Source organism: Labrus mixtus, chromosome 3, assembly GCF_963584025.1.
Source record: "Labrus mixtus chromosome 3, fLabMix1.1, whole genome shotgun sequence".
NCBI classification, from domain to species: domain Eukaryota; kingdom Metazoa; phylum Chordata; class Actinopteri; order Labriformes; family Labridae; genus Labrus; species Labrus mixtus.
Window position 1 is genome coordinate 29115044 of NC_083614.1, and position 23996 is coordinate 29139039.

Sequence of the window (23996 nt, forward strand, 5' to 3'; positions counted from 1 at the left end):
AACGCTGCAGTCTGCATTGACGGATCATGCAGTCCATTTAGACGAGCTTTTCCCTTAATAATAAAGCTTTTAAGCCGCGGCCTAATGGATAAGATTCCTGCAGCCTTCAAGAAAAGTTTAGAAACTTCTTCCACTCCATTGACTGATGGAGTTAAACAATGATGTACTCGACAGTGCATACAATCAATTACACAAGCATATGGCCTCATCCATCAAAGGCAGGGAGGTTAATGATCAAATAGTGTGAGCCAACTATTGAATCTCCCCTGCAGTGACTCTACAAAACCATTAAAGGAAGAAAAGAAAACAGACCTCACAGCAAACCAGCTGGAGGAGGCAAACAGACCAAAAACAACTAAACCCTATCGGACATGAGACACCAAAACCAAAAACAACAAGAAGAGATTCCTGCAAAATGGAATATAATCATTTCTGAATCCCCACATCAATTGTCTTACAGCATTGCACACCATCATTTTAAAGTATCTGATCGTAGGATTGTTGGTTAGTTCAGAGCTTGGTCCCCTGAAAGCACAAAGGAAAAAGATTGAAAAAACTGTGACAGAACCGAAACCCCATAGGACTCATCGGCAGTCGTCTTATATCTATGAAAAATCCACTTTTAGACATCGTTTCTCATCTCCAATGCTACCCTCCCTTCTCAAGTTGCTAGTCGGACAGTATACAATTGTAATGCCTGAAAAGGAACGACATTGCTGGAAGTCCTTTATCACTGACAACAGTTTACACTATAAGCCTTGAAATGTTGGTTTTCACTCCCATTGGCTGTATCATCATCAGACAAAACCAACGGGTTAAATTGTACACAATGATGACGGCACTAAAAGGAAGTCTTGGCCCAGGAATTCTTCACTGGTTAACCGAATAACCAATGGCAACGGAGGCCATACAAAGTTGTGAAACGATCATTGAATTGGGTTTAGAAATGGCTGACAAAGAAACCTCAAGTTATGTTTGACTTTACAGAATCCAAATTAGAGAATCGCCCACTTTCCCTTACTCCCGGTTCAATTCTGCAAAACTTAACTCCCTTAAAATAACAAGCAGGAACAAGGCTTTTCTTTGTAGGGCGACTACAATTATTATTATTACAACATTATTAGTAGTAGTAATTTGGCAGCAACAAATGGTCCTGACAAAGTAAGCAGTGGATAGAAAAGTCATTTACTGATGACTGCTCATTACTCTTCCAAGGTGGTAGCTTATTCTAAAGAGTAAAGCGTGCTGATCTCGACTCACACTAAACACATAACTTAGTGACACAGCATGAAGACGTGGATTTGTGGTGGAGCCTCATCTGTATGCGAGGCTGTTAAAACGTCAAGAGGGTAATTATGTGATAGAAATCAGCCCTCGCCATTCAATCACTGGTGAAAGGGAGACGGTAATTATTTCAACACGGGAATATATGAAGGCTCTTCAGCAGAGCCGTCACACATGATGGTATAACTGCAACTGACGGAGCGAACACAGGCAGAGAAGGCATTCATTCGTCGTTGACAACAGACAGCGAGTGATCACACAAACTGCAGTTCACTCCCACCTCCTCCAGCAAGGATTTATTCTCAGGAAAATGACAGAGAAAAACGTTTTCCCCCTTAAAAGAAAACCTGTTCCCAATAATCACAAGAACATCTGTTTACTGTGCATAATGAGGCAACGTCATGTACCGTAAGTGTGCTGTATTCACTCGTCAAGACCACACTTACTGAGACCAAGGCATACCTGAGACCAGGGGGCAAGGCAAGACCGAGACAAGACCGAGAACATAATTATCAATGAAAAATCAATACTTGTGTGCAGCAGGCATGTCATTCACTTAGAGACCGCAACAGAAGGAAGGTTGCAGCCATACGCGGAGGATAACAATCAAATTATGAATGAGTAGAAGTTATTTGTTCTTTTAGAAAGAACGTTTTTCTTCTAATCACAGTAATGACATAGAAAAATAGCCTGTCAGTGGTGGTCTTGACAGGTCTTGATTTAAAATCCGAGACAAGACAAAATGCTTTCGATTCCGAGACGAGACCTTCAAAAAGTACTACAACATTAGCATGCACTATTTTTTTTTTAGCAAACTACCCACATTATAATCATCTTGTTTTTTGCACACAGGGGACAATCTCCTGACCAGAAAAAGAAATTCTACTGAATTACTCACATTACTCAGGTCCTCATCTGGCCCTGCAGCTGTCGAACAGTAAATGGTTTATTACATAAGAGTTTAAAGCAAACTTTTTTATTCCACACTGACAAATACCATAAAGGTGATCGTGCATTTGTCTTCTACACCCAGGAACAACAAACAACATCTCAGGATTAAAGTCTAAAAGACAAACAGTGTGTCGTGAATGTGACGTACTTCATCTAATTCTAGAAATGGTATCACCAACACATGGAGTGTACAGCCATCCAAACAGACACGTGTGGAAAATAAATATTTGACTAATGTTAACTTCCACATTATGCAAGTGAAGGCCAAATAAGAACATTTGCAAAGAGAGAATAATAAATGGAAATCTTTGCTTCCAAAGCTCAACTTTGTTGAACTTTGACCGGTTGAAGCAGCTTTCTTAAACAATAGATAATCCGCTGGACGCTGCCCACATTCTGCAGAAAAGATAGTGACTTCTCCACAGAAGAAGTGGAGATCTGCCTGTGTTGAAGGATGTCTTATGTGCAAGTTAAAAGTCTGAAAAAAGGATCCAAGTTTAAATAATATAACTAGAGCCCAACCGATTAACCGGTCAGCCGATATTAGCATACAGTGAGTACTGATCAGCTAAAATGATCGCAGATATTTACCGATATTACTAGATTCATTCACCAGTCAAATAGCATTTTATATGAGTGTCATTGTATTGCACTAGCAGTTCTCTTTCACCAGAGTGTGCTTTATGGATTACAGCAAGCATTATCACTCTCCAGAGTTTCAAGCGATGACGCAGTTTTGTCTTCATTGTATAACTTTTCTACAAGTGTTCGATATCTGCATTTAAAAGGGATAAATGCAATTTATTCCTAATCCGGCAAGTCAGCACTTCGACTCAAACAATCCATGTGTGGTTTTTGACAATCAAGCAAACATTTTAAGTCTTACAACTCAGACTTTGCCAATTTTCCATTTATCACAGCTGACATCTCCTACGAGCACCAACCAGACGACAACCAAACCACTGCAGGTTTTTTTTTTTCTCATAAAAATATGTGACTGCTAAAATGGCAGTGCAAAGATGTGCATGCAAACGTAACGTGTGCTACATTCAGAACAAATGAATGTGATGACTGGAGGTAGCAGCGCCCGAGCTTTCTAATCAATAACCCTGCTGCCAGAGAGGCCGGGGACCATTAGCACCAGTGCGCACAGTAAAGTGACTCTGATGTGAAATGACAGGGGCTTTCACAGGAGCCGTCCTATCGTCCCCTCTCATTGTCACTTTCTCTCTCACACACACACACACGCACACGCACACACACACACACACACACACACACACACACACACACACACACACACACACACACACACACACACACACACACACACGGCGACCCTACATTGAAGCTATACTCTCACTAGGCAACCAGGACACACACTGTTTGTCTCTTTCCAAAACAAATGTCAAGACTGAAGATAAATAACAGCCTCACAGTTCCTTACATGCATGTCTTTATTTTATTTTTTTTAGATAAATGTGATCTTAGTCAGCCAGCTATGAGTAAAAAAACATTTTTTGACAACTTCATTTGACATTTAAACAATATTAAATGAGATGGCAATAAATTGACCAATAACTACCAAGAAAGGGATAATGCGTGCACCATAAATGTCACCCTGAGACAAATTGAATGAGCACTTAATGCATGGAAAAAAAAGCGTTGTCCTCTCTTAAATGGGCGTTGCCTCATACCTATCATCATAATTCTTTTGTATGGGGCTGGTGCACATTAAAAAGTGAATGTGATCTCATCAGTGATATTTATGTCCTGCTGAGGAGTAAGGCCAACTTCACTTTCAAATATGTTTGCATGAAGGTATTCCTCGGCATCACACATCTGGAGTGAATATTGAGAGAAGTGTAAAACTGACTGTGAGGGAAAACTCTTTTAAGAAGAGACATATTTTTGAGTTTCACCTTCAGACTGTCACTTGTTATGAGCCATCTTTTTTATTTATCATGCATACCTGCAGACTGTTAAATCCACACGCCTCTCTCTCCAACTTCTTTTTTCAATATTTCAGTGTGTCTACAACATTATTTGACACTTTGCATGCCTTACCTCTCTCCTCCTGCTCTCCGCTCCGGGTCTGGTGATCAGCGCCGTGTCACCGCACACCACCGCCGCGTCCTCCACGAACACGCAGTCCGGGAGCTCCTCGTCCGCGGGGAGCTCGACCACCTCCAGCCCCAGCCTCGTGCTCAGGACCTCGACGTACGCGTCGTGCTCCCTCCGCGCCTTGGCGAGGTCCACCTCCACCTCCGCCTGGCTGGTCCGGAGCGCCTCTTTGGCCAGGGACGCAGGGATTCCCCGGACGATCGCGTGGGTGTAATGACCAAAGCCTGCCATTAAACCAGCCATGTTTTTTTTTTTTTTTTTTTTGCTTTCTCTTTACTTGGCACGCTCAAACCTGACAAAAAGAACCAAAAAAAAAAAAACACCCTCAGCGAATGAATGAGAGAAACTGCCGTCAGTTAACCATCTGCTGCCCTGCTCGCGTATTTGTTCCCTGTTAGTTTGTTGGGGTTTTGGATTCTTTGTTTACAGTAGCCTGCTACATTCAGTGTCAGTCAGCCCCTGCTTTCAGTCTACCCGGCGAGCCACGGCGCTGCTGTGACGCGCACAGACCGTCACGTTCAGCCGACGAGCCGTTCAGCCCAACAAGTGACAGTCCGAACACACTGAACATGTGGCTCAATCAATTTCACACTGGATCAGCGAGGCAGAGTGTGCAAGTCAAACTCCTTCATGCTCTTTAAAGCCTCTTTGAGGGGAAACTGCAGCAGAATAATCAATTATTTCTCCCTCATTCCTCAACATTTCTGTACAAGGCTGCTTCCATAGGAACATTAGTTGAAACTAATGACACAGTCAATTTGTGGATAAGTGAGCATTTTTCTTAGTTTTATGTGATAGTGGACTAAATATCCTGTTTGAGCTTAATGAGCTGCATTGATTTCAACATCAAGCAAATATTTGATCACAGCGCGAGAGTTTATTAAAACATTGCTGATTTTTAACTCAAATAATGATGAGTCTATTCCCCACAAAATTGAGTTTAGATGGATATAAAGAACAAGAAAAACGTTTGCAAAGACGGCGGGAATACAAAAGTGTTATATAAAAATAGAGAATAGAATTTAGAAATTCTACAGTGTGGGGTCAGGGGGTTGTGTATGGAACTTGATGCCAAACATGTTTTCATCTTCAGGTGCAAACAGATGAACACAACTTGCCAAAATATGAAGATGTAGGATTTATTTGAGGTTGTATCATGAATGAACTTCCAAACTCCATTGGATCTGCAGAGTCCCTCTGCACCTTTAAGAAAAAGCTAAAGACCCAGCTCTTTCATGAATACCTACTAACTTAATGATGATGGTCTCCATATTATTGATGATGATGATGATGGTAATGACGATGGTTTTTGTTTGATAACAACGACTTATAAGATGGTTTCTATACTGATTAGAGCTCTCAAGAACTGCCCTCAATGTTGTGCTTTGCCTCTGGTCACTTCCTGTCAGCACCTGTGTGTCCAATCGGACTCAAAGCTGATCGTTTGCTCTTACTGACATTGTTCCCTTTTTTTCTGGATCCTTGCTTGTGTTGTTCTTACTCTCTGATGTACGTCGCTTTGGATAAAAGCGTCTGCTAAGCGAATTGTAGAATTGTAGTAGAATAGAATTGTATCATGGTGTGATATCATACAAGACAGAATTAAGACACGGCCTGTATTCATGTCTACTTGAACTGGTTGGCTTAAAGGACTCAAAAAATGGAAGGATATGGTAAATGATGCATTTGTAATGGAACATTTCCAAGATGTGAACAGCTAGGAGAAAAAGGATAACATTCTCTACAGACAAGGATAATAAATGGTAAATGGTCTTGAGCATTGTTCTAGTCTTCTGACTACTCAAAGCGCTTAAACACCGCAGGTCACACCTACTACACCTTCACGCACTGATGGCTGAGGCTGAGGAAGAAATTCACACACCGCTGCCGAAGTGTGATTGGATGACAGACGGTTGAATCTACCACCTGACTCAAAGCTGCCCAAAAACAAAGGGTGCTATCATGTCTTGATCATAAAGACATCCCATTAGGACATTTATACACCACTTTATATCTCATGTTAGCTTCATTTCAGTTGTTATGAATAAAAAAAAACGAGGGACAAAGACTGAGGGCACATCTCTGCTCTTGCACCTGAGAACACTGAGACCATGTGTAACGGCTTAGGTCTTGGCAGATTCAGTAAAAATGATGCAGACAAAACTTAAAAAGGGCAAAAGACAAACATCAAAGAGAAAGCCTGTTTTGTCCTGCAGTGTGAGAAGTGTTAGGTATGAAGAGTGTGAAAGGAAAGTCTGTGTTAGTCAGAGTGTGTGTTGTTGGGTATGGGAGCAGGCATGAGTGTTATATTCCCTATGGTGCCATCTGAGGCAGGTTCTGGGCCCGCTGAAGCCGTCTGAACGGATGGAATGTTTCTTCAGACGTCCCAGAAGCACATTCTTCCACCGCGGGACCTCGGTTTGTCTTTTCTTGTTCCAAATTCACTCAATTATCCCCGACTGCTCAAAACATTCCAGGAGGTTCCAGGAGCCCCACATTCCTTTTTTTCCACTCCAGCCAGGACCAACACCCTCCTCCCAATGCTAACACCTGCCCACACCAAGACCTCTCTCTCTCTCTCTCTTTTTTTTTTTTCCATCATTCCTCATCATGGAAGGACGTGGCCAAAGAAAAGACCCTCTTCTCTTCTCCTCTCTCCCTCCATGCTGAGGAATGTGGGTTACTCCAGACGAGGGAAAGCCCTCACACTTTGAGCACACCTGGCTGGTTCTCTGCAGCGGCTATAAAAGAAAGGAGTGAAAAGCAGACACGATCCGCCCAGCTGCAGATGAAGCAGCACCAAAAGGCTCATATTTTGTCTGGTATGATTGAACCCGCGGTGAGATCCCAGACGTCTTAAGTCGGGCATGATTACACAGGTGCACGGAGCAAAGTTATCTCTAAGCAGTTTATGAACCTAAATACCACAGAAAATAAAGTGATGGAATGAAAGGGAAGGAGTTGATCACATCTGTTTCTAGATGTGGGGGGGGGGGGGGGGGGGGTAATGTTAATCTCGAACATTTTGATATCAGCTCAGATGGGTTGCACTGCATCCAACATCAACGAACAAAACATCTTCAATTTAGAGACAGAAATGTAGTGTTGATATATTGTTATGACCTGTTGCTTTCAGGGAGTGATTTAGCTATTTTCATGCTGTCAAACAGCATTCTGGGTAATGCAGTTCAATCAAACCAAATAGGAAAACAGCTACTATTTATGCATACTTTAGGGCATGAGGTTCTTTTTTACATACACTTCTACATACTTGTGCCCTGCTAGTGCACTAACTGTGAATAAAATCCATGTCTGAAAGTAGTTTACGATATTTACTGTGTAGAGAATGGTGACACCTGCACAAAATTCAATGCACTAAACTTCCATTCAGTTTGATCAAAATGGCAAAAAGAGAGAACATATTTATCCTTGCTTCATTTCGAGTTAAACTTTTGATTGATGATCAGCAGCCACAGCCCTGACCGCTCACGTTCATGAGTTTGGCCTCAGCAGACGATGGCTCAGTCAATCACATTCATGCATTTGTGACTTCTCAATTGTAGGAATCAATTGATCTTTGTTCAGGACTTTTCTATTAGTTTCATATTTCCTCAGAATGTATGTACAATAAGAAACTATCTATATTCCTGTCCTTTAAGTACGGTTCTATCACAGGAAATATGTGGCCGTTGACAAGACATACAAGTAGAAACCTTGATTTTAATTCAACACTCAATAATAACCGGGCTACACTGAGCGACTCCACTCATGATAATGTGTGTGAGAATCAGATAAAGCATTGCTCCATGAACTTCTTTTCTCTCATTCAAACAGACACGGCAGACTTTTTATTTTCATCATCATGGATTTTTGATTAACAGCGCGCTCTTTCTTCTTTGGTCATTTTTTGAAAGACTTTTTTAATTTTACACATTTCTGACAGTAAGAGAACATAATGTGAATGCTAACTGACCCTATTCAAAGAACCAGAATACCATGTTCTCTTTTTCGCCTGTCGCTGATTCTCTGCTTCACATCAGGTTTTTCACATTTTTTGGCAAGATCTAAAAAGAGGTTCTGTTCCACATCAGATTAGAGACTGTGATTTGCCTTCACAGTCTCTATTTTTCACCATTTCCAAAAATGTTCACTGTGGAGACGTGTGGTTTTTTTTTTTTACACTGAAATGAGTGTTTTGGAGATGCTGACCATGTGAAGCTGCAGAATAAGTCTTTTATAGTATTCCTCGATGCAAAACAAGGCCTACCTTTTTCACGGTTAGCGCCCCCACACAAATGCATTTCTTGCACGGTGAATTTGCTTCCTCATTGGTCTTGCCAAGTTAGCATTGCCTTGCAGACACAAGTATGCAAAAAGCATCTCAAGCGTCATCTTATTTGCTATTTTGTCAGCTCAGCACTGACTACAATCCTGTTAAAAACAGATTCATGGTGTAAGAATATCACAAAAACTCCCTGAATCAGAGGCGCTGCTCGTCAACAGGCAAGGCAGAGAACTGCTTGGGGGCCCCAGACCAGTAGGGGGCCCCAGACGGCTGACAAAATATGAACAAAAGTAGTGACCCATAATGTGCAAATTTTGCAATGACAGTAGGAAACCTCAGTAAGGGGACCTCATCTGACATCTGACCCATGGTTGGAGGGGACCCCAACTGAGTTTTGCCTTGGGCCCCAACAGACTCTTGAATCGCCACACTGCCCTGAATCTTCAAACAGAAGCTGTGCTTACAGCTATTTGGTTGCATTGACGCAACACTGACAGGGACGAACAGAAAGCAGAATATTTCATAATTATTTGGACTTGGTCTCAAGGACAAAAGTGTTCTCTGCAGCTCTAAGGATAAACTGTCCCAAATATTCCCCAATATTCTTTGGGGGGAAAAAAAATTATACAATCCAGGATATGAAGGAATTGTGCGTTAACAAGATTATAAAACAGCTATCCTCTCTCAGGAGCTGTTTGATTTCATTAAGTCAAGATAATAAAGACAATATGGCCGAACACGTCGACTCTCCCTCTTTTTCTCTTTCAAAGAATTGGCAAAACCTACAGACAAAACAAATCCAATAAAAATCATGTGGATCTGTGATTTAGAGAGTTCTTCCTTCCTGCACTGGTCGGATCAGCTTTTCTTCAAACTCCACTCTGTGTGTGTTTTTTTTATTATTGCTGGCCACATCTTTGCCCCCGTTCACACAAAAAAGGACCCATAACTCAGCAGACTTCCTGTTGCTCCATGAGCTGACAGAGAGAGGAAGTGTTACAAGTACAAACTGCACACCAGTTATGACATTTATCTCGAATATCACACGATGGAATTTGCTGTTTAAACATGCGAGGCCGTCCGGTTTCTGTTCCATCTGTCACTTGAACTTAAAAGGCAGCAGATTTTCCGGAATCTGGTTCTCTCTCTCTTTTCCGATGTGAGAGCTCCTGGTGATATCTGACAAAGAATTTTTTTTTTCCAATACATCCAGCCACAATGCAACACACCATCTCTCACACTTTGGTGAACAGTGAGATCTCCTCAGCATCCCTCTGAAAACAGACGCTGTGTGCAAAGCTGTGAGCACAATGGTCATCTCAGTGAAAAAGAGAAACCTCCTCCACGTTTTTTTTTTTTTAGGGGGTGCAAAGGAGTGTGTCTTACAGTCCATGTGTGTGACCGGGGGGGCTCTCAGACAAACTGGATGGAAACTATTATGCCAGAGTAATTACAACAAGTAGACGCGTGTCCAGCTTTTCTGAAGACATCCTGAAGTGAGTGCGTAAGAAAAGGAACGACAATTACTGCGTGTTATTCTCCACTGACGTACAATGACAACACTGTTTCCTATAGCTGGAACAACATGCAGTCATAAACACACGTACACTCACATGCTGCATGCACACACACACACAGACATGAAAGCCCAAAGGTCAACAAAGACAGCATGACATAAGACCTGCTGTCCAAGCAGACAACAAATTAATATTTCAGAAATTTACTGTTAATTTAGTGTATCCAGACTTTGAGCTCCAAATTGACCAGATGCAGCATTTCCTATAATAAAATCAATATGATCTTTTCTAAGCCATGTTAATGCCCTTCTCCCTTAACCCCATGTCCATGATTTTAATGCTGACTCACAGGTTAAATATGTATCTTCCTCTAAGCCCCATACAAGGCAATAACATTGTCTTTCTTTATTATTTTTAAGCTTCCTCATGAGACATTTGAAAGCTGACTTCCTACTTGACATGAGGAGCAAACTGAATGTTGATGTTAAAAATCAACGAAATGCCCCCTTCTAAGTCTTAAATGGTCGATGGTCGTGTGCACAAAGACAACACACATGCATTAGCATAACTTGGGAAGAAATACACACAAGAGAGCTCTGCACATGTGCTCACTCAGACACACCCCCTGTCCAAAAAGTCTGCACACACCCACAGTCTGCATTCTTTCCGCAGACGCAGACTACACACAGATCTGCTCATTATGTTATCATATGAATAATATATTTCAAATGAGCTGTAATTCCTGAAAAGAAGGTAATTATTTAATTTAAATAACTTCACTAATTAAGCTCAGAGTGAATGTAGACGCCTACAGACTTTTTTTTTTTTTTTTTTTTTTAGTTTAAAAGGGATTTACATCGGACACCGAATGTTGCGCAAAAACACAATTAGAAGTTATTCTGCTAAACGGATATTATCTCTACGACTCATTTCGGGCGTCATGATTCATATTTATACGAAATAATACAATAATAATACAGGTTTTCTCAGGTTAAAGTTGATTCATAACTCATCTTAAGTACGCAGAGAAGTAAACGAAGTGGAAACTCACCGGAGAGGTTCTCCAGCCGTCTTGTTCTGTGCTGCTGTCTCTGTTTACCGTCATGTTCAAACTTACACGAGGCTACACGGGAGAGAGAGAGAGAGAGAAGGGAAGTGTCCGACCCCTATAAAACACAAATAAAGCATCTGCCCCTCAAGCAGAATGTCTCCTTTGGCATCTTCCGAGGCGATAATATTGGCTTTATGTTGCGTCTTTACGCACTTCGTTTCCATCTGGTAAAAAGTTTTCATCAATCGGAATCATTGAAAAATGTCAGTGGAAGGGACTTATTGGGACCCCTGATCAAAAAAAAAAAAAGAGACAAAGAGCAAGTATCTGTCTCCCCCCACCAACACCACAACATCTCTCGTGGAAAATAGGATCACTTTACCTACAACGGGACCCACTCCCCCCCACCACCACCTCCAAACGTGATGGACAGATTGCGTGAAAAAGTCAAATTGCCACAAGGAATGAACGCAGAGGAATTTTCCCTGCATGAAGAACATATTTAACAAGACTTTAAGCTGTCAGGAATGCTTTGTGGTCTGCTGGCCGAAGGGAGAGAAATATGTTAATAATGTAGGCTACTGCCATACCAAATATGGCAATACTGTTACGTCTGAGCTCTGGTGCGCATCTGGAAACGCTTAGCTCCTCTGAAATAAAGGCGCAGGAGAGCCAGAAATAGACACTGTTAAACGTATTTCTACCCACACCTTTAGACCCAAAGACACCTTTTTTAAAAAAAAAAAAAAACGTGGCCACTGCATCATGCTGTAAATGTGAATCCAACAAAGTGCATTCATCGTTAAAAACAACTTTACGCGCAGAAAAATGACATCATGCCACACGGAACAAAGTAGCACATATGGCCAGCTGTAATACGTTTATATTAAGTTAATCATACTTTTGACACTGTGGTATTGTTTTACCATATTCCTTTGGTTTGTTTTAAAAAGAAGATTACACAAGGATGAAGTGTTTTAAAAAGAAGAACACGTCACTGAAACCAAGAATACCAAATGATCTCATCTCAGTCATTTGTGTATAAAGTAAGGAGAGGGAGGAAACACAGGTTCTAAAAGTGACAGAAAAAAGCATCTTCACTTTTTCTACAGAGAAGTAGTGGAGTTTTTCGACCACAGTTGATAGATGTGAGAATCGAGCATAGAGGAAGAAAATGAAAGGAGGGATAAACAAGAAGGGGGGAAAAAAAATGTGAGACGGAAAAGTGTGTTCAGATGGGATCCAGGGGGGAAAAATCCATTTGAGAGCGAAAAAAAAAAAAAAGAGAAAGGTTTTAGACAGGGTGGAGCTTAGGTCTTGGATGGAAAATGCGCCGAGAAACATTCCTGGCATAGTTTGGGAACAGTTCAGCAGGCAGCCCAGGAACGACGTCAGCTTCCCACTACGCTATAAAAGTCCGGAGGTGGCTGGACCTCAGCAGACTGCAAGCGCTTTACCGAGAGCTTCAACTTCTCTAAAAGGAGCCTCTAACAGCAGAGACTACCAGCAAACAAACCGACCGAGCGAGGGAATAACCTAAGGACTCCTCCGAAGACACACTTTACCTACTTTTTTGTACAACTCGAGAGCAAAAGGATTCCTCCTTAAACGCGAAGAAGATATTTAACAAAGATGCTGACGCTTATTGTTGTCGTTACCTTCCTGGGAAGCCTAAACTTGGTGAGTTATTGCCCTTCTTCGGTCTGAATGAGAAACCTTCTTGTTGTTTTTATATTCTAAGGAGAGGGAGCAGAAGTTTCTTTGAGAGTTTTGACTAAAGTTTTGCTGAGGCAAAAAAAAAAAGTTCAGTCTTTAACGAAAGATTGTGTTGCTGGTTGTTTAGGTCCTCTCCTCCTCCTCCTGCCCCTCCGTGTGTGAGTGTCCCTTGGAGATGCCCAAATGCGCACCCGGCGTGAGCGTCGTCCTGGACGGCTGCGGCTGCTGCAAAGTTTGCGCCAGGCAGCTGAACGAGGACTGCAGCCTGACTGAGCCTTGTGACCACACCAAAGGGCTGGAGTGTAACTTTGGGGCCAGCTTTGCTGCTGCTACTACTCGTGGCATCTGCCGAGGTATGTAGAAAAAAAGCCTCCAAGCTACAGATGTGCATGCTTTGTCTTTTAAGTTCTTGTTCAAATATGGGGTTAGTTATTCTGGACTATGTTGAAAGACCATTCAGTTTGAGACGATTATGCTTTTCAACTAGCCTAAAGGTTCCAGTTGAAATAAGGGGGGGTTTGATTTAGGAGTATGGGAAGCTGTGTGATTTCAACACTGTGGAATGCAGATAGAAGGAAACTTAGACTAAACTCACAGTACAGACAGCCGACTGTGGAGGGGGAAAAAAGACTCCTCAGGCAGCCTCAAGAATTTCACAGTTTAACTGATCCTTACCTGGCAGCCATGTGATGTCTTCTGCAGACTTTTCCAAAGCCGAGCAGGAAAGAATAACATTCCTTTCCCCCTGTTTTTTTTTTCTCTTCTCCCCTTTGCAGCCAAGTCAGAGGGCCGACCCTGCGAGTACAACAGCAGGATCTACCAGAACGGAGAGAGCTTCCAGCCCAACTGTAAACACCAGTGCACATGCATCGACGGCGCGGTGGGGTGCGTCCCGCTGTGCCCGCAGGAGCTCTCCCTGCCGAACCTGGGCTGTGCCAACCCAAGGCTGGTCAAGGTGGCAGGCCAGTGCTGTGAAGAGTGGGTGTGTGACGATGGCAAGCAGACGGACATCCTGGAGAAGATCTTCGGCAAAGACATGCTGACCGATGAGTCGGAAAGAGAACTCACCAATAGGAACGAGCTCATCACTATCGTCAAGGGAGGACTCAAGTCTCTTCCAGGTAAGACAGTTGACCCTCATCCTGGAGTTTTTTCTTTTTCTTTAGACATATTCACAAGATCTTAAAATATGCAGGACTCTAAGATGCTCATGTTTTCCCTCTTTCTTCCTTTGACAGCATTCAGATCACAGCCTGAAGTCCACATGTTTGACAGCCAGAAGTGCATCGTCCAAACCACACCCTGGTCCCAGTGCTCCAAGAGCTGTGGAACGGGGATCTCTACCAGAGTCACCAACAACAACAGCGAGTGCAAGCTGGTCAAAGAGACGAGAATCTGTGAAGTGCGGCCATGCACCCAGTCCCCTTACTCCAGTCTGAAGGTAAGCTTGAGGCTCCAGTGCTTGATGTGATAAGAGGCATGCATACACCTGAAAATGCATCATTTTAACTGGGCTTGAGTAGCAAGACTAGAATCTCAATCTTCTTCTTGTTTGTTTGCCCTGCAGAAAGGAAAGAAGTGCAGCCGGACCAAGAAGTCCAGCCAGCCGGTGAAGTTCACCTACGCCGGCTGCTCCAGCCTGAAGAAGTACAGGCCCAAGTACTGCGGCGCCTGCGTGGACGGCCGCTGCTGCAGCCCCCACGACACCAGAACCATCCGCGTCAAGTTCCGCTGCGAGGACGGCGAGACCTTCAACAAGAACATCATGATGATCGAGTCCTGCAAGTGCACCTACAACTGTCCCCACGCCAACGAAGCCTCCTACCCCTTCTACCGCCTCTCCAATGACATCCACAAGTTCAGAGACTGATTGGGCGGCCGACGTCCAAAAAGGAAGACATCATCAGCAGTACTGGCGGCCAATGGCGGTCAAGATGAATGCAGGGGTGTAAATAAGACTATCAAATCAACTACCAGCTTCTTGTTGTAACTAGATTCCCAAGGAATTGTTGGCTTACATCATGAGGACTAAATGAAGTGCACTGTTTGCTGTGACTCGGCAGCATTCTTAACTAAGAAACGCTTCGTATTAATGGAGCATCTAAAAGTAGCTTCGTTATGGAGCAAGATGTAATTAATATTTGTACATTTATGTTAGTCTCTGATATCAATTCACTGTGTATATTTTTGATCCTTTACATCAGACATGACACAGACTGTAGACTTGTGTGTGCATCGGTAGACAATGCACACGCGCAACTTCAATTAGCATACCAATCCCGTATCTTAAGAACAAAGACACCGAAATGCGGCCTCTCGACTTGTTTAACAAGTGTGCGGTTTCATTCCCTCCTGACGTGGGCATTAATTGTTCATGTTTTGTGGCAGCTATTGAACTCCTTTCATGAAAAAAAAAAGACAAAGCGAAACATGTCAAAGGATGAATGAATGTTTTTATTATTGTTATTAATATTATTTATCGAAAAAAAGTGTAGCTTCTTTATTTGGATATTATGTGTCATACTGGAATAAATTGTAAAAATGATTTAATTTTATATGCTACAAATAAAACTGATTTATTTATGAAATAAGACACTGTCTGGGTTCAGTTTGTCTGCAGGACAGCACAAAGGACAATGCTCGAATGCATCAGGGGAGCAGGGGGTTGGGGGGGGTGGGAGGATGTTTAAAGCCACCATTCCCAGAGAAAATCCCCCTGTTATATCATTCTGTAGAGCCAACAGATTCTCAGACAGACACTGAGCAGGGTCAGTCCCTTCTTATATAACACAACCTCAGAGGCTCTCTCTCCTGACTTTGTGTGTGTTGGAATGCCATTCTGCAGCAGGCTAGCTTTCTTTCATTTGATCTAGCTAAGCCATACACTTGACTGATTCTGAGAGGGGGGGGGGGGAAGAGATTAAGTCCACGAGTAGCAATGAGTATGGGAGTATGCCAAGAATCTTAAGTGCTGCACTGAATGGGCTTGGATTAGACACCATGCAACAAGGACAATGACTATTATTGCATACAATGGTCAGTGTACAAAGAATGCATTCCCTGGGAAGCTTCTTTTTTTTTTTCACACGGCAGCATGGCAATACCAAATTGACCTAATTCATTAGCAGTTGCCTTTAGAAGAGAATTAGTTGCATTGGCCTCCGTTGGCTCTTAAACTGCAGGGGTCTGCTAAACAGTTGTAAACAGCCCCGCAAAGTCGTGAGGGATTAAGTCTGCCTTCCAGGTTTCACTTTAACAAGCGTTAAGAAATACTATTACGGAGGTAGAAGCAGGGGAAGGACAGGAAACAGGGGTAACATAGTTTCTTCTGTGGTCATAGAAACTCCACGTTCAGTTTTCCAGCTTCTGAAACAGTGTGTTGCTACTGTCACAAACAGCGCTTGAAGAAAGTAAAATAAATATCGGTCTGAAAGGATGTTTTCTTTTTTTTTGAGGGTCTTAATGGCAGATTCTTGCACCTGGTACAAATACCTCCAGTACAGTCTGAACTGGGGTAAGGAGAGCAGAGCTCAGGGGCAACGACAGGGAAGGGTTTCTTTTTTGATCCAGGTAGAGGGAGCGGCTCAGGAATGCAGCAGTGGCTCAGAAAGCAGACATCCTGATGGGCGGCAGATGTTGGAAAAATATTCCAGAGCAACATGTTCACTTCAGCTCGGCGGATTTTCCAAATATACACAAACATTCCCGAGCGCACACTTGTATCCACAAAAAAAAAAAAAAAAAAGGCATTTTATCTCCTCAAAAACAACCAGTATAAAGACCTAACTATCTGAAGCTACAGGGGAGCTCCTGCTCAACATTCCTGCATACTAGCTGCTGGAAATAAGTGTTGATCGAGTGTGTTTAATAGGAGGTTTGAGCAGGACACATTGCCTTTGATTGAGCTGCATACCGCACAGGATGTGCCCACTGAGGTTTTACAGATTGCTCACATGAAAGGCTCCTGAGGTTTACCTAATCACAAAGATGTGTGGCCACCCCATGCAGCCACATTTACACTTTCAGGGAGCCCTGTTTTTGCTCTTTGCCTTTTTTTGTGTGGCTTCCTCAAGAAGAAAACATACATCTGCAGAGTTTTGAAAGTGCCATGCAATGAGACTGTCATTTGTCTTGTTAACACAATGCAGCTAACTTGGTTATGTAACGGCACCGGCATGTTATGCCATTTGCGTTTCCGATCATCCGTAGCACAATGTACATGAAGAGCACATCGGCAAGCTCCACAATCCTTCAGCTCCAAAAGATCTCACCATGCTTTGTGAGAAATTGTGTGGTCGCAGCCAAGACGGCACAATCCTGTAAAAGCCATCACGCTCACATGCACTCCCTGCAATTATATCACCCAGAGACTACCTCATTCCCCCGAACCCCCAAAAAAGTGTTTATATGACAAAGACATTAGCATTAAAGCTTCATCAAGCACTACGTAATGCTGTGTAACCAGAAGCAAACAGCACTGAGAGTGGCCATTACAACATGCTGGAAGCTGCCGAGCGACTGATGTAAGCTTATTTTACAACCCCCCTGTCTGCAACCCCAGGTTAATACTCACTGTTATAAGGAACCAGTGGGGAAGAAGTAAAAAAAAAAGAGGGTTAGAGGCTGGCCACCAAGTGCACATGCAGAGGCAGACGCTTGTTGCAAAAGGCACCATCTGCTGGACAAGATAGGAACTAGCATCCTGGATATCTGAACCCTCTCACCTGATGCACCTGCACGTTTTACAGGTTTAAGAATAAAATGTGCAGCAACAAATCTCTTTATTTTTGGTATTGGAGTGAACATGTATATTCCCCTTTATATCTCACTGTAACAAAGTGATGTCAAAGATTAGCTAAAGGGTGTGGGACCCTCTTGTATAAATCAGCATGAACACATACACACACACACACACACACACACACACACACACAACAGTGACAGTGATGCAACTCCTCAGACACACCCTGCACATCCACATCTGTAATTACATAAGAGTAAAGCATCCCCTCCCAGGCTGTTGGAGTGTACAGTCTGTCCCCAGAGGCCTGCTGGCTACTGAGGTGATTATTTCTCTCAAACAAGCCGAGCATTGATGGAAGAGGCAGAGCCGAATCTTTGGGCGTCTAAAGACAATGTTCGACTTAATATTCTCCGAGGGGGCAGATGCCGTCAACAACTGAGCTAATGTTGGCATATGCTGCTTGTCTATTGTTGAACAATGAGATCACATTATCAGAAAACTGTCATTCTGCCTTCAATGTCCTCAAAATGTTAAGGAGGCATTAAACTAAGAGCTTGTTTATTCAACTCTGACGATTTTATCCAAATGTGAAATATCACTGAAAACAAACATGACACCTGGACACTAACAGGTGTAAAGTGCAGATGTGATGTCTTATTCCAGTTCTCTCTGGCTACTGGCCCCGTCTTTCCTCTTGGTGGACTACGGCCTATACTAGAAGTTTAAGTGTAGTAAGGTTGTCAACCTTGTCGATTCCACTTTTTCAAAATGATTCAATCTCTGTCATTTAAATGATGGACATCATCGAAAAGTACCGATGCTTTAAGAAAACTTCAGATCTTTAGACATATCTTTACCCAAAGCCACCCCAAGTGAAGAGATAGATCACTGTCTGAGCTGCACAAACAAGTTGGAATCAACGTATTTGGACTGTTTGCAAGAGTTTTCCTGCATTTTCTGGCACATTCAAAACAATAAATGACTCAACAATTGGTGCCAAGGGCTTGTGTCTTTGTTGCCTTGGTACCAACATAGGTATCAATACTGTTTGATTTTTACTAGAGTAATATTAAAGATTAAAGATCTGACACTGTGACAACCTTAAAGTCTAGTTAGTGTAACCCCAACACAGTTTTTAGAAAGCATAATATTAAAGCTAGGATATGAAATTCTGCTGAAAGATGATTTAAACACATCAGCATCCAGCCTTGCCTACAGATGGTCTGGACCAAAAACACATTGAGGGGCATTTTCAGGGAACCGACTGTAACCAATAATAAATACTTTGGTGAAATAAAAAGCGTCTGCTGCCTGTGAGTTGGTCAGTCTTAGTATATTTTTTTTATTTAACCAGGTTCATCCCACTGAGATTAAGAATCTCTTTTCCAAGGGAGACCTGGCCAAGACAGGCAGCAACAAAAACACAGACGGAGACACAAAGGGAGACAAAGTGTGATTTAGTAGAAGAAGCTTTTTCAAGAACTGTCAAGGTGTAGCTCAGTTCTTCACGGGCAATGATGTGGAAGAGGGAGAGTAGCCAGCTGCTGAAGAGTTCAGAGTGCAGAGCATGAAGGCCAACGGTTACTAACGGTATACAAGCGTTTTTTTTTTTTTGGCATGGTCCGAGCAACTTTTTGTTTTCTCTTTACAGAGGCAGGGATGTGCACGGACACTGGGTTCTTTTCAGCTCAGAAAGAATGGACAGCTTGCAGAATTTAATCATCATCATTATGTTTATTGACTGACTCAGGAGAAAAGTCAAAAAGACAAAAAAAAAAGCTAACAAACAAAACACGGTGAGGACATGATGACTGATTTGAACAAAAAAGGCATAACCCACTTTTAATACTGACCTAGCATGCAACACAAGGGAAGTGTTAAATCAAGTTTAAACTAAATAATGCTTAATTCAAACTTAAAACACTTCAGTATACTGTACTGTATGACTTATATAGTCCCCTGACTGTCTTTACACATTCTCATATGTTAAATAAAACCAGATGAGGTTAATTTAAAGCAGGGAGATCTTTAAACAAAACAATAAAAGAGTGAAAATTGTGACCACTGCTTTCCAAATGACGGACTCCCTTGTTGCTCACATTTGACAATTCAATTTTCAGTAAATGTCGGTCACATAAAAGCACAATAGCTATATTTATTTCTTTTACAGATCATTTCAAACTTGACCACAATATTTGAAGTCATAAAACAAAATGCTCTTGGGTTAGGATATAAAAAATGTGAGTTAAACCTTTCAGCAGTGGTTGGCCAAAGGATCGGGATTCTGCTGATGTTCCAATGGAACATTAAGTGACAAGAGTGATGCGTTTTCCTCTTCTTCTGTCGGACCCATGCTGGGTAATTGCAGCCTGGTTTCCACTATTGTAAAAGCATAAAGGCTCGTTCGGCCTTAGTCATAATAGCGTCCGCCACACACTTTCCTACGTTACACGGTTTCTGATTTCTTCTGCTTCTTTTGATCTTTAGAGCGGACAATGGTAGCACCATGGGAATGAGGCTAATGAGTGGCAACTATGGCTTTAGCTAAGAGCAGTTAAAAAGTGCCTGCTGGCCTTCCCTTGTCACAAACTGCAATTAAGTAAACATACAAAGAACCAGATGTAAATTTAAAGGAAGCGCACACACACACACACACACACACACACACATGTGCTCTTATATTTAGAAGTCTTTATGACAGAGTGTATGGACACAATTTGACAGATCAAGCAGAATGGATGATCAGGAATAACATGATGACATTCAGGATATTGCATTTTTGCTCACTCTCTTATTTTTTTTAATCAAATTACCTCTTCTACCAGACTGCTCTACTCCATCATCCATACATTACTACATAAAAAAAAAGCATATTGCAATGAGAAGGAAAAATGTCAGGTCCATACCTGCTCCATGGTGAATTGACTTGAGGTCGTGTAACGCTTTTCTCGTCTTCTGACTACTCGAAGCGCTTTTACAACACAGAAAAGAGGGTATGTAAAGTGACCATCGGAAGAAACCTAATCCCATTCAAACACATGCATCGGACTTTGTCGTCCCTCAACCACCGCCCGACGACCAGCCTTCACCTTCGGACTGTGTCATCCCCTCCACCGCCCGTTTCCTAGCCACCCCCATCGGACTGTGTCGTCCCCGCAACCACCGCCGTCCTCATTCATGCGCGGCCTGCTCCGACCTCCACCTCAGCGGCGAGGAAGTGTGGACAACAGGAACGCCAGGAATACAAATGAGAAATCCTTCCTGCATATTATCCCATATGCTCTTTTGTAAAGCGTCTCGAGATAACACTTTTTAAGAATTGGCGCTATACAAACAATGACTAATTGATTGACATGCGTATGCTGGCGACAAAGCAGCGGGAGAAATTCGGGGTTAAGTGTCTTGCCCAAGGACTCGTGTGGCTACAGGAGCTGGGGATCAAACCACCAACCTTCTGGTTGAGAGACAACCGACTCTACCAACTGAGCCACAGCCCCTATGGTTTATCCCCAAATTGAACATGTCAAGATAAACGTCCATTGAGATGCCTAAAACAATATTCCGATATTCTTCAATATGAAGGAACAACAGTAAGCGTCTTTTTGATTTTACATTTCTCCTGAATTTATACCTCAAAGAATAAAAATGGTCATTCAGAACATCAGGGAGCGTTCACACTCCATAGCAACACCATGTTGAAAGCAAAAAGCATATTACAGTTCAGGCTGCAAGGCTTTTGCTTGTATATGAATGCAATATGACATATAGCGTTATGTCAGCCAGGTGCAATTTAAGGTATACTTCTGGGAAATAAGAGCTGACATTCGATTGATTGTTTCAGGTTATTGGGATCATCCGTTGCTCTGTTTTGACTTTAGAAAGCAATATATAGCGAATAAGAATTGTTCAGCTATGCATACACGTTCGACAACACGGCTCCAATAATGGAACCAGAACATCTCGGGAGACAATGACAGGTGCTCTAAAAAACGAGCTCACATGATCACTCCGGGCTGATAGTAAAAGAATAACAGACAACAAGCAGGCTCTGCTGGTTTGGACTGTCAGCTTGACAGAAACCAGACCATCAGGGAACAAGTGAATCACTTCCTGCTAACAACCCCTACAGGGGATCGGTCTCCAAGGTGACGACTGCGGTGACAACACTGCCGGTCTGTTTGTGATGAAGTGTCCTATGAAGTTTGTTAATCCTTAGAGCAGGATGAGTTCAATCAGCCAATTACTCTTTCTATCAATCTGTCAACAGACACGCATGGATACATTTCATTTATTTACTCAAGTTTTCCCATGATAACGAGTCATTTCCGTGTTGTTTTCTCGAGATCTGAACTTATTTATCTCACATCCCCAGGGTTGCAAAATCACATAACATCACAATTATGGAAATAGGCTTAACTTACCTCATTAATGTGGGCGATGGCAGCATGGCTATGATTATAGTCAGGCCTAAAACAATAACTAGGCTATAAGGCTTTTTATACTAGGCTTTTTTTCTTTCTAGATCACCAGAAAATGATTATGTTAACTTGAGAGAGTGACAAAGTAAGTCGAGATATAAGAAAACAAGTGAAATCAGCTCATGATGGGAGAATCAGCATTGCTATCTTCAGAAAAACGAGATATATTAGTTCCAGAAGTCAAGGAAACCGAACAAAATGATCGTTATCACGGTTAAATTGAGTCAGTAAAATGTATGCAGGCATGCCCACTTAGGGCTTCTGTATAAAGAGTGTTGTGTTACTTATTTGAGGATTACACATCCAGTGTATATTCAAGTCTTCTCAAACAAAAACGGGGGTTTCTCCAACATGTGTCATGTGGTCTTAGTTAACGAGGGAATAGGTCAGAGCAATCACCAAAAACTGAGCTGGTGTTTTGTTTACCAAAGACAAAAACTGTCATTGGATGAGCTGGACAATGGACTGCCAATGAAATGTCTGTTAAAGAAAACCTCATCTCCTCTTCAGCTGTGTTTGTCTATGTGTGAGAGTGAGATCAACCAAAGTGGTTTCCGATTCAAAAGATGTGACATAGAAATGCAAAACTCCAGATTCAGGGTCCAGTTTTGAACAGTTTTATGTGAATGTTAGAGGTTCTGTTTTATAAATGCTTCTTTGTGTGTCTAATGCCACCCTCTCTGTGTGCCATGTGAATAAGCATGACATCAGGATGTGGAAACATGATGTTGTGTTTTAGTACCTGCCTCTCCTGACTCAGAGTTCTGCTAACATTAGCCTGTTTCTGGATAAAGCCACCACTTCAGAGCTGTGTCCCAAAGCTGCTCTCATAAAAACGAGCAGCTCTGCACGCAGCGCAATCAAGCCCTGCCCACCAAATTAAGACTAATTAAGTCCAAACCGGCTATAGAAATTTCAAAGGGCACTTAACCTCAATTGGAGGAATTATTTCCAATGACTGTGCTCTCCACAGACTAAAAACAGCTCAAATGTGCTTTTAACAGCAAGCAGAAACAACAGCAGAGCTTTTGTGTGGTCGCGTTGAGTGACTTTATTGAGATAGAAAATTAAGAAAGCCGCTAAAATAAAATGGGTGGTAATTCAACACAGGCAAAGCTGTGACTCAAGGAGCAGATCTGAAAGCTGCAGAGGGCTTGGTGCTGTGTGACATTTCTTTGTAGAACAGTGGACCAGTCTGCTCTAACTGAATCATATATTCAAGTGGTCTGTTTCTAATGCTGGATTAACAAGAGATAATGAATACTATTGAACTGTTTCTCTATTAGCTGTCAATATTGGTAACATATCTTACTACTGATGGTGGCATGAGGAGGCCCCTCACAGTACCATTGCTGCCTGCCTGAGTGACGCAGCACATCTGTCTGGGAAATACGAAGCATGGACAGGCAGATAGTTATCTTAGTCTGGCATAAAGACGGGGAACCAGAAAGTCCAACTCTGACTGGTGATACAATCTGGGTACCAGCACCTCTTCAGCTAAGTAATGACAATAATATATATTTTGTTTTTAAGTACATAAAAAAAGTGTAATAAAAAAAACTTTGTCCAATGATTGATTTGATGATGGATTTTGGTACCTTGAGACAGAACCACAAGTGTCTTTATGCTAGGCTAAGCTAAGAAGCTGCTGGTTGTAGCATTGATTTTTACAGATACAGCTGGCAACTGCTGTAACCACGGCAACCAACCACTGCTAAAATATCTCTTTCTCTGGTCCTACTAGAGGTAAGTCTTCAAATCAAAGAATAAAAACATTTTGTCGACAGTGTGTCCAGGTTACTCCACTGAGTTAAAAGATTAGTATTCTGATTTTTTTTTTTTTTTT

The 23996-nt window shown here is 42.2% G+C and overlaps 2 protein-coding genes across 2 annotated transcripts in view; one reads left to right on the forward strand and one right to left on the reverse strand.

Annotated features, from left to right (window-relative positions):
- ddah1 (dimethylarginine dimethylaminohydrolase 1) overlaps positions 1–4877 on the reverse strand; it is an 84561-nt gene extending 79684 nt beyond the window's left edge. The window contains exon 1 of the mRNA XM_061034408.1: positions 4303–4877. Within this exon, the coding sequence (XP_060890391.1) occupies positions 4303–4602 (300 nt within the window). The 5' untranslated portion in view covers positions 4603–4877. The remainder of the gene's footprint in view (positions 1–4302) is intronic.
- A 7745-nt stretch (positions 4878–12622) lies between these two features.
- On the forward strand, positions 12623–15519 carry ccn1 (cellular communication network factor 1). Its single transcript, XM_061034407.1, has 5 exons — positions 12623–12892; positions 13056–13281; positions 13705–14049; positions 14167–14369; positions 14496–15519. The coding sequence occupies exons 1-5, from the start codon at positions 12845–12847 to the stop codon at positions 14796–14798; spliced, it is 1125 nt and encodes a 374-aa protein (XP_060890390.1). The 5' UTR covers positions 12623–12844; the 3' UTR covers positions 14799–15519.
- The last annotated feature ends 8477 nt before the right edge of the window (positions 15520–23996 follow it).

Excerpts from the sequence above, each read along its gene's own strand:
- ccn1 (XM_061034407.1), top strand. The coding sequence starts at position 12,845 with ATGCTGACGCTTATTGTTGTCGTTACCTTCCTGGGAAGCCTAAACTTG. Across the intron at positions 12,893-13,055 it reads TCCTGGGAAGCCTAAACTTG|GTCCTCTCCTCCTCCTCCTG; the intron begins GTGAGTTATTGC and ends CTGGTTGTTTAG. Across the intron at positions 14,370-14,495 it reads CCCCTTACTCCAGTCTGAAG|AAAGGAAAGAAGTGCAGCCG; the intron begins GTAAGCTTGAGG and ends TTTGCCCTGCAG.